General features: G+C 53.9%; 1 protein-coding gene across 1 annotated transcript; it reads right to left on the bottom strand.

Annotated features, from left to right (window-relative positions):
* Positions 1–6,890: 6,890 nt before the first annotated feature.
* On the bottom strand, positions 6,891–10,494 carry NOL12 (nucleolar protein 12). The gene is made up of 6 exons (XM_051644040.1): positions 10,367–10,494; positions 10,151–10,256; positions 9,914–9,962; positions 9,325–9,467; positions 8,253–8,353; positions 6,891–7,590 (listed from the first exon to the last, which is right to left on the bottom strand). The coding sequence occupies exons 1-6, from the start codon at positions 10,450–10,452 to the stop codon at positions 7,419–7,421; spliced, it is 657 nt and encodes a 218-aa protein (XP_051500000.1). The 5' UTR covers positions 10,453–10,494; the 3' UTR covers positions 6,891–7,418.
* Between the last annotated feature and the right edge of the window lie 46 nt (positions 10,495–10,540).

The following is a 10,540-nucleotide window of genomic DNA, read 5'->3' as shown; positions in this document are numbered from 1 at the left end:
TCCCCTGCTCTCATGCCAGCTGTGGGGCAGGGAGAGAGGACAGCTGGTGGTCAGCACATCCCGCATAGCTCAGGGGTGGGTGACAGTGCTGGCAGCCCAAGCCACACCAGCTCTCTCTCTACTGGATGAGCAGAGGCTGGCAGAGCCCATTCTGGGACCACTAGCCTTGCTCTAGAACCAATGAGGACCAAGAAGACTCTTTTTGTGGTCCCCTGACCTCTAACTGGCCAGCAAAGAAGAACTCAGAGAGCATAGCATGGGGTTTGCTCAGCCCTTTTTCTGCAGAGCACCAGGGAGAAGGCATCTGATTCCCCCTTGCTTGGCTTCCCACTCCCCCTCCTCCATTCTTTCCACCAAGGGGGCTTGTTAGAGCAGCTGGTACTCACCCCTCCGTCTCCTCTGCTGGGCCCACGCACACGTATACCTCACACTGGGGGGCTAAAATGTGGAGAGCATCCCAGGGCCCGCCTGGGTCTGCATTGCTGCTGGCGTCACACCCTGGAACCTCCACGGCATGCTCCTGCAAGGGTGAAAGGGGTGCAGTGGTGCTGTCAGCATGGTGAGGATGAGGAGAAAGGCTGCCCTTTGGGCACACGGGTTTCTTCTACCTCCTCTGAGAACAGCCTGTCCCCCAGGGCTCTTGATGCCTCTTCCAGCCCACGGTTGAGATTTTCCTTCTACTTCAGAAGGGGAGAGAAGTCTAGCACACTCCTATTTGATGCTGAATGCTGCAGGCATCCCAGAGACAGCGTGTGTGGATGAGGTTCAGGGAAACTGCCCCCCCGTGTCGGCGCTGGTGCTGCTGGCAGCCGCTCTCCCTCGTCACCCAGATAGCCCAGGGAAAGGCAACGGAGCCAAGATGGAGGGTAATTTTTGCAGAGAAGGCTGAAGCCTCAGCCCTTGCTTCTCTCTGTCAGGGCTTGCAGGTGTCTCAGCATCCTCCCCAGCCCCATTACCTGCAGGGCTTATGAGCAGTGGGGGAGGAGGCTCTGGGAAGCTGGCTGTCCATTCTGCTTTCCCTCCAGCATCTCACCAGCACTGGGATTCACTCAGAGGCGACAGCTCTGAGCAGATCGCAGGCGAAGGGCTGAGGTAACCTTAGAGGGCCCAGGGCCAGGGGGAGAGAGGGAGAGGGCAAGAAAGAGAGAGGGTGGCTCATTACTATTTCATCATCCCAGGCCAGTTGCTCCTGGAGGACGGCAAACAACACGAAACCCTTTGTGAACATGAAACCAGCTGTCGCCCGGTCAGAGGCAGCCAAGCGGCCTGTGCTTCCAGCCCTGTGCTGAAGGACTGTGCTGGACTGAGGGCATCCGGAGCCCTAAGTCCTTTGAGATTTATCCCCCTCCTGCCTTCCTCTCTGGGAACGGCTCACTGCAGCTTCCTCAGAGACAGGACTCAGCCCAGCCCTAAGCTGACAGCTGGGGGCCACAGGGACATCCACCGGGACCATATTTTAGGCAAGGCAGGCTGTAAATGCCAGCAAACATCAAACAGATCAATCCAGGATGGGTTCCTGCTGTGCCATTCCCCACTTCCCTCCTTGTAGCTTTGCATCTGTGACACCCTGCTTTCCCTTCCAGGATCTATCAAGCCCCTCACGCTCAGTGTCCAGCCCTTTCCAGCTAAGGTGGTTCCCAGCTCGGGTCTGGGCATGGTTAAACGATGGATTCCCATGCACGGAAAGAGTCTCTCCCCATGCAGCTTTCCCCCAGAGACATCCAGGAAGCCCAGCTGAGCCTTTGTCTTAGGGATTTCCATCTCTACAAAGACGCAAGGAGTCCCAACACGGAACAAAGAAGCTCTTAATTAAGTATTCATAGCCTCCAGGTGAGATGGAGGAGCTCACCTGGATAGAGTGCTCATGAGCCCCTGCGGCTTGGAAACAGTGCTGGCACAGGCTCTTTGCAAATATGTTGGCTTCAAAGTTCATGCAGGGCACATCATCTACCGAACCAGACATTGTCCATAGCAAGGATGAAGATTTTTGGCTGATGGGCTGCTGGCAGACGGCAGCCAGGAGGAAAAGGAGGAAGGAAGAGCAGCAGAAGACCAGAGGTTTTTGGTTCCCCAGCCTCAGGCTCCTGTGGAAGCAGGAATGTTATTCCCAGACTGAAGTTTGCTGCTCTCAGCTGGCAATACTGGAACTGAAGGGCATCAAGGTGCAAGGTGATAATATGACCCACATAATTATAGATAATAAAAGGGCATGCTCCAGCAGGGACTTCTTTTAGAATGGGGCACTGCACCCTCAAATGACTGTTGACACCCCCCAGTTTGGGAGTCCCTGCAAACAGAGGGAATGATGCCCATGTCCTGCTATTTTGTTTTGATTAGTTTTTCCTCCTTCAAGCTCTCTTAAAAGGCACAAAAAGGAAATCTTTCCTCTTGACTATGTTGCTCATAAAGGGATAGCCATAAGCAGCTTAGGCACTCTGGAAACCCACTGAGACTCTTCCTAAACTTGTTGATCCCACTAAAATTTCTGAGACCTGGAGGACAATTGATTTCAAAACTGTGAAGCCTTGCTAGCACAACAGCTGGGCTCCACACTTCTATTCTGGCTTTTCACAAACATCCTGTCCACCATCACCTCCTCTGTCCCAGAGAGTCTGAGAGTGAGTCCTTGGATTTGTGGATATGATCTGTGCTGGGAGGGCTCCACTTAGTTTGTCCAGAGGAGGCACCAACAGAAGGACAGGAAATCAGTGTGGCATGAGCAGCATCCCTGATATGAACATGCCACTGCTCCCCTAAACAAGGACACCTGGGTAAAAGCAGTTGATGAAGGCTCTGGCTGCTCCTCAAAACACTCAGACCCAACTGTCAATGCCAGAACCAAGCTCTTATTTTTGTCTGTGCACTCATTTGCAATACAGCAAGTTGCACTAATGTCAACCTTGCAGCCTCCCTCCTCATATTGGGGCATGTTTTCTTGATCCCTTCACCCCAAACTCTAGACAGGAGCCTAAGCACTCACCTGCCAGGGATGCAGCATGGAACACCCCAACACTGCTGCCTATGGAATGCCACCCGTGGCCAGAGCCCACACACACCCCACTGCCTGATGGGCAAATCCTTGCTCCCCACATCCCATGGGGCACTTGGGGCCTACTGCCAGGATAAGGCTGTGCCCCCCAGGGCCTCTAGCACGCACGCACCCAGCCATGCCCAATGATCCCAGCACCTCCCAGTACCCCCAGTACCTCAGCTTCCCTACGGCTCCCAGCACGTCGCCGCCCGCCGAGCCCCCCTCAATGAAGCGCGCCGCGGGAACCGCGGGGGGGCGGGCCCCGCCCCCCTCCCCTCCTCATTGGCTGTCACGGGGCGGTGATTTGAATACCGCCCTCTGAGTGGCTGGCGGGGGGCGCGCGGCCAGCGCTCCCACGGGTGCGGGTGCCCACGTGTCGGTGCCCGCGGGGCCGCGATCGGCCCGGGGGGGGCTGGGGCTGGGGCTGGGCAGGCGGCAGCGGCCCCGTTCCCGCGCCGGGTCCCCTCGTACCTCGGCCTCTTACCTGCCCTGCCGCCACCGGACCGCCTCACCGCCTGCCCAGAACCTGACCCGGCGCCCCCCTGCAGGAAACACCCCAGGAATTAGTTAACTTGAACCTTAAACGCGTGCCAAAGCAGTGGAGCCGTATCCAGGCACCCGGACAGTCAACCCGTGTCCCAGCGCCGCTCCAACGGGAGGGCATCCCTACCCACAGCGCTCACAAGACAGGTTTATCCCACCTGGGCTCTAAGCACAAGCCCTGCCTGGGCCTCACTATTCCTAGTGACAAGGGCTTAATATCTGCCTCCCATTGCGCCTGCTACAATTCAACCTCCTTCTTTTCCTGCGCCTGGTTAGTGTTACAAAACCCACTTAATTTCACTATGTTTAGCCATTGAAGGCAGTTTGCAATCTGCTCTTCGAACCTGTCTTTCCTTAACAGCTCCAGTTATTCAGCTCCATTAGTCCCCAACAGTTCTTGTCACTCTCCCAGCAATTCTTTCCCCCAGTTCATTTCTGGAATAGGATGCTGGAAGCAGCAGTGGGACTGTAGCGGGTGCAGCCTTGAGCTCGATACGCTACTTAAAAGGAACAAACACAGTGCACTGATTATCACACAGCTCATGCACACGCTGTGCCCGGGCCTCCTTTGTTCCACGCCCCTTGTTTTCCCCAGCTGTCCGACCTTTTTTGGCTCCCGGTCTGGTTTTGATCCTCAATAATCCCAATTATCTTTCTGTGTGCGCATGTGTGCAGAATTGCCGTCTAGCCAGGGAAAGCCATCATGCATGGAAACCCCGGTGTAGCAGCTCATGTCAAAGTCTCCCATCTCCCCGTGCCAGCCCTCAGGCACAAGCAGGAGCCAGGCACAGGTGCCTGACGTGACCCAGCTGCAGAGCCACGCGTGAAGTGTGTGCAAGAGGGGGAGCACACGTGGGAGGGGGAGCACACAGGGAGCTGCTGGCCTCTCCTCTTCCTTTTGGGAGCAGTGGCTGCATTTGGACCTTGATTTTTGCAGGTATCTTGTATTTGGAAGAAGCTTCTTCCTCAACAGCTGGAACTGGTTTGTGAGCAGCTGTGGGGGGGGCACACAACAAAAATGCTCAAATCCACCTTGAAAACAAGGGGAAGCAGCAAACAAGAAAAAAAATAATTAAGCCACAGCCTGGACTGTGATATGTCTGGCAAACACTTAATGCACTAACTAGTGTGTGGGAGCTCATATCCTTGATCCAATACATGCTGGGGCAGCCCAGCCTGCACACCCAGTGGGTAACAAAGGCGGCAGGCTAGGGCTCAGTCAGTAATTTACATTACAAAGTAAAGCTTTAACCGAGCAAATGGACAAATCAATAGTGAAACACACAATCCTGATGGTTTGCTCAGTACAGGATTTAACAGCTCTGTTTTTCCACTATTTTTTTTCTTTTTTTATGTGAAAACACAACTTCCAGCAGGAACTGGAAGTCTTCAGAGCCTGGCAGAGGCCATTAGGGATTTCAGCTGACACTTGAGAAAGGCTTGGACATTGTTAGGGCCAGAGAAACAAGCTAAAAGAGAGATTATTCTAACTCACCTGGCAGCAAAATAACAAACACTGAAGAGCTGCTGAGGTCACTCTTAACATCCCAGCAGGATGATAAAGAGGCCATCCAGTGCTGTCCCAACCACCACGCCAGGCTGTCTACAGGCTGTAGAAGGCAGCCCAAGCAACAGCTCATGCTCCAGGCTTCAGCAGATCTCACCAACACATCAACTGTACATTTCCCTAACAGCAGCCATTCCAGCTCCAGAGCAAGTTCCAGGGCAAGTACAAATCACCTTCTGCTCACGGCCACTCTGCAAGGCACCATGTCCCAGAGAGAAGGAAAAGCTGCTGTACAACCCAGACCAAAGGTCTCACACACTGTCCTCCAGCTTCAAGCCACAGTCCCCTTGACATGGTGCACCACCCCAAATAGAACTTCCCTCTCCTTCCCTCCTACAAGCCCCTCCAGCCCTACCACCACAGAATGGCTCTAGATCATGTAACTCCCAAACCAGAACAAGAAACATGTTGTGCTCTGCACATGGCACCATTTGGACATTTTGGATGCCTCAGACTTTTGGCCTTGCCCCCGAGTTGTGTTTCTGCAGCTCTGAAACACCTGACATCCTAAGGAAGACGGGCAAGGTCATGCATTAAACCCCACGAGCTTTCTGGAGTGGCCTTTAAGGCAGAGCAAGAAATCGACACCACTATTTCGGCGGTGAGGAAACCACACAGACTGCACTTTCATTATGTTACTGGGGTTATTCAGAATTAGTGCCCCAGAGCGCCGAGCCTCAGCCTAGGACAGGGCTGGAGTCCAAGCACACAAGGCAACAATAGCACATGGGATAACAGTATCCACTTCCTTGCTATTTACCTTCTTTGGAGGAGAAACAGGTGCAAAAAGGACCCTGTTCCTCACCACAAGCATGTGTGTCACGCAGCCCCCTCTGGAAGAACATGCTCCAGCAGAAATTGTGTAGCTGCCATCAGTGCTGAGATCAGACCACTCACCCATACACACTCAGAAGAATTTGTCTGTTTGTGTGCACATGCTCCAAGAAACTATGAGATACATCAGGCTGGTGCTGTCAGCTTTAGTGGCTTGGTGGCAACCAGCATTGCTCTGATGTTCCTCCATGAAGCCTCAGGCACTAGTTTACTTTTCCTCCTCCCGTTCCTGGCATGAGGAATCCACGTACTTGCCCATTGCTGGGCTGCCAATTTTCTGGTGTGGGTTTTGGCCACACAAGCCTTTTCTCCCTGTCATTTCCTTGCCAGAACACATGTGGCAAGGGAAGGGGCCTGGCCGTCAGAGGCAAGAATAGCCACCATTTCCTACAGACACCAGAGGACAGAGGCCACCACGGTGTCCAGGCTCACTCTCCTCCTCAGAGGATTCGCTCCCAGTTTTGCCACCAGCATTCCTCAACCATGCAACCCTTTTTTATTTTTCCCCTGCTGAAGGCATCCATGCCAAAAAACACACTGAGGTCCCAAGAAGAAAGGCAGTTAAATGCTGATGACTGCAGCAGCCCTGAAGTAAAGAGCAGCCTCTGCCACTCCCACCCCAGAGCGGGCCACACACATACAGCAAGGGCATTAGGGCATTTCATACTCCTCTGAGCTATCGCTATGAAGATCGGCACATTCAGCAGACAATGGAATGAGCCGTTCCTGCTCTGGCTGGTTCTGTGTTGCCACAGAAATAGCTCCTAGCTATTCCATTTCCTAAGCACCAGCGGATTTCAATATCCTTTAAGGAACAGGAATAATCTCGCCTCTTCCCAACTGGTACTGGCGTTAGCACAGTTGCTGTTATGCTTCAAATAAGTCACAAATGTGGTTTTTTTTCTTAGCAAAATGACTTCATAAAGATTTATTCACAAAGTTACTCGATTTCACCTGGCACAAGTACCAAACAAAAAGTACCCCTGCATTCAGGTGTGGCACTGGAGAAGGGAAGGAACACACGGGACAGGATGACACTGTCTTTCCATGGAAAAAGGATTTACTGCACAGCAGAGATGTCAGGGCACTGATGCAGAGCATTTCATGGTTGCATAAATTGCCCTGGCGATGTGCCTGTTGCACTCAGCACCAGATTCTCCCCGTTGATAAAGCCAAGTATCAGCTCTGGAAGGGGAGGCCCAAGGACAGATGGGTTTCTCAAATAGAGAACCTGACCCTCGGCAGAAGTTTTTAGAGAATCCACAGCACCCAGAGGTCACTGCAGAAACAGAGTGTCTAGTGATCCTGACCAGAGCTCAGGAAATGAGAAAAAGGCAGAACTGGGCTCGCTACTGCCCTTGCCCACAGTGAAGGGGCCCAAAAGAGCAGCAGGTCAGATGTGGAGTGCTGTCCCAGCTGCTGGTCTGAGCACTGGCTTCTCCGTCAGTCTTGGTCGCGGCCCATTTTGCCCGTCAGCCTCCGTCGCTGAGTCTTAGTGGTCCGGCCCGTGCTGGATTTCTGGGCCTTCTTGCGGGGACCCTGCCCACGCTGGGGTCGCTTTCCTTTCGTCTTCTTCCGGCTGTGCATGTGCAGCGTGGCAGTAAGAGAAGATATCCTGTGCAGGGCAGGAAGAGACAAACATCTGGGACCAAAGCCTGCAGGAGCAAGGCAACACCGGAGCAGTGGCAGGATTGCCCTGTGTGGCCTGGCAGGAACGGATGGCAACCACGGCAACCCCCCAGGGAAACTCCACTGTGCTGGGCACCTTCCCGATAGGGCAGAAAACCTGCAGGTCTACACATGCAGTAACAACTCAAATGGATTTTCTAAGCAGTGGGCTGCCCAGCCACTGCAGAGTCAGGTAATTCTCTGTATACTGAAAGCAGCTGTGAATCCTGGATACTGAAAGATGTGGAGAATGCCAAAGCTTTAGACTTTAGGGTCTTTTGACCTTCATCCTAGAGACAAACTCTGCACCCTGCAATATCTGCTGAGAAGGACGACTAGAAAAACGGTTCGGGGCAAAGCCCGCCCTGCATCCCCCTCCAGCTGCTGCCGCTGCTGTCACCGCTGTCACCGGGGATCAGTGCGATGGGAACGGAGCGCCCGGGGCAGGACTGTGCTCTGCCAGTGCCCTCTGCTGGCTCCTGCCCACCAGCGCCCATGCAGAACAGCATCCCCTCCTCCCTGCCACCACATGGCTGATCTGGGAACAAAACATTCCCCTGATCAGCTTGCAGAGCCTAGCAGCAAGAAGTTGAATGAATTTGTACATACTTTTCAGACAGAAATGGGTTTCTGGACTTCTTGGGCATTGTTCTTACAGGCTTCTTCACCACTTCTTCTCCTTTCTCTTCTTCTGATCCATCACTCTTTCCCTTCAAAAGGAAGCAAAAGAGAAAAAAAAATCCCTACAGGCACATTAAAACAGGCAGTCTTGTGATTCCAGTTTCTGCTGCCCTCTCGGTTTCATCCTGTTTTGTGAACCATCTAGTCATGGATGAGGCCTATTTTAATTCTCCAATGTCCAAATCTGGAGGTTTCTTATTGCAGCTCCTCAGAAAGGGAACAGTGAGAAGTCCTATAGCAATCTACCCTATGATCCAAAAACTTGAGCATGTTCTGAATGGCCATGCAACTGAAGTCCAAAGTATGAACTAAAGGCTTCAGGCTCTTTCTTAAATTACTATTAAAACCTCTTTAGGTGGCTTTTCAGATTAGAAGATGACCTTACAAATGTAAAAAGTTGACTGACAAACACAGACACTTCCCCAAAGAGCTCAAATCCAGCCACAAGTCACAGAGACCAAAAGGATCAAAAATCAAGCAGTGCCTGGAAACCACTATGAAACAAGTATGAGATCACAGTTACAAGACATTTTTATAATAAAGGCAACGACAACTGAGTGGTTTCCTTCTTCATGATCCAAACACAGGATCACACAGAAAGGAAACCCTCAAGCCAATAGTCACTTTTCCTGGACAGGACACAGGAAAGAGGCTGAGGACGGCCCACAAGTCTGAAATCTTGTTGCTTGTGTTGTATCAACTTTTAAAAGGCTACATTTTCCCCAGATAGCCCTGAGACACCTCTCATCTAAAAAAGGTTAGTTGGGACTAGCAAAGCATTCCAGGGAGGTTTGGAGTGACCTGTTCACGTAGGTCATTTCTTCCTCATTAGAGGCCCAACATAAGTTGTGAAGGAATGTGAAATGTTGAGTTTCTCTTTTCATCCCTGCTCCCAGCCAGCTGCATGTCTTTGGGCATATTCAGGGAGTACCAGGCCCACCTAGCCAGCCCCAAGAACCATTGCTGCTGATGCAATCTGAGAAGCAGCAAGAGGCTTTACCATAGGAGTGGTCAATCCCAGCTGGCGTGCTCCTGAGAGGTCTAGGTCACTGATGGTTGTCACTGTTACAACGTGATTTGGGTGGTCAATGTTCACAGACTCTGTCTGAGACGTCACCAAGTGCTCCAGTTCATCAGCCTCATCTGGGGAGACAAGACATCCTGCACTGCAAAGTGCCCAGCTTTCCACAAGATACATTCACTTGCTCCTGCACTGTCAGGCGGAGGGGAGGACCCAGCCTTTAACCCATGCAGGATTAAAGGGTGGCGAGGCTTGAACACCAACACTACAAGCGAGGAAGGCAAGCTCCTTCTCCCAGCGGAGAAGACCTGATAAAACCCTGGATACGTCCTTTTGCTTGTTCCTTTCTGTACAATGCACCCGACCCCTTTGTCCCGCTGAAGGACCCTGAAGGTTGCGGGGGTCATCGCTCAGACCACTGCCCAGCCTCCCGGGACGACGTGAGAGGGACGAGGAGCTGACACTGGGGGCCAGCACGCCAGCCTCCCTACTCCAGCTCTCGTCACCCAGCCAAGGGTGTCGGACCAGGGTCGCCCACCTCCCGCTCCCCCCGCCCTCCAGCACGTACCGAGCGCCTCCTCCCTCTCGCTCAGCATCTTCAGGTACTCCTGGTGCCGCTGGGGAAGGAGAACGGGTCATCGCCGCGCTCCCGCCGCCCGCCCCCCGCCCGGGATGGCCCCGTCCCCCTGCGGGAGGGCAGGGGGAGCCCGGAGCCCCCTCCCGCCCCGCTCCCGGGCCCCCAGGCTGGGGAAAGGGGGTGCGCCCCTCGCTCCCCAGCCTGGCCGGGGGGTGCATGTGGGGGTACCTCCTCCTTCATCTTCCTCTGCTCCTCCTTCAGCTTCCGCTTGATCTCCTCCAACGCCGCCTTCCTCCGCTCCACCTTCCGCTTGTGGAAGCCGGTCAGGTACTCCCTGCCGCCGGCAACACAGACACCCCCCCCCCCCAAGCCGTTTAGCGACCCCCCTCACCGGGGCACACCTCCTCCTCCTCCTCCTCCTCCCCTCAGTCCACCCAGTCTCACCTCCGCCTCTCCTCGTCGAAAGTCACCACCAGCCGCCCCTCCCGGCCCCCCGGACCCTTCTTCTTCTTCTTCTTCCCGCGGCCCATGGCGGCCCCACGCTGCTGCTGCTGCTGCCGCTGCCGCCCGCCCCTTCCGCCCAGCCGGCCGGGCCCTCCCCCGCCCGGCATTTTGTGC

This window comes from Apus apus, chromosome 1, assembly GCF_020740795.1.
Source record: "Apus apus isolate bApuApu2 chromosome 1, bApuApu2.pri.cur, whole genome shotgun sequence".
NCBI classification, from domain to species: domain Eukaryota; kingdom Metazoa; phylum Chordata; class Aves; order Apodiformes; family Apodidae; genus Apus; species Apus apus.
This window is presented reverse-complemented; position numbering and strand designations above follow the sequence as displayed.

Coding starts and splice junctions, on each gene's coding strand:
- NOL12 (XM_051644040.1), bottom strand. CDS start 10,452: ATGGGCCGCGGGAAGAAGAAGAAGAAGAAGGGTCCGGGGGGCCGGGAG. Junction 9,468..9,913: donor CGAGAGGGAGGAGGCGCTCG/GTACGTGCTGGA, acceptor TTGTCTCCCCAG/ATGAGGCTGATGAACTGGAG. Junction 8,354..9,324: donor TGGGATTGACCACTCCTATG/GTAAAGCCTCTT, acceptor TTCCTTTTGAAG/GGAAAGAGTGATGGATCAGA.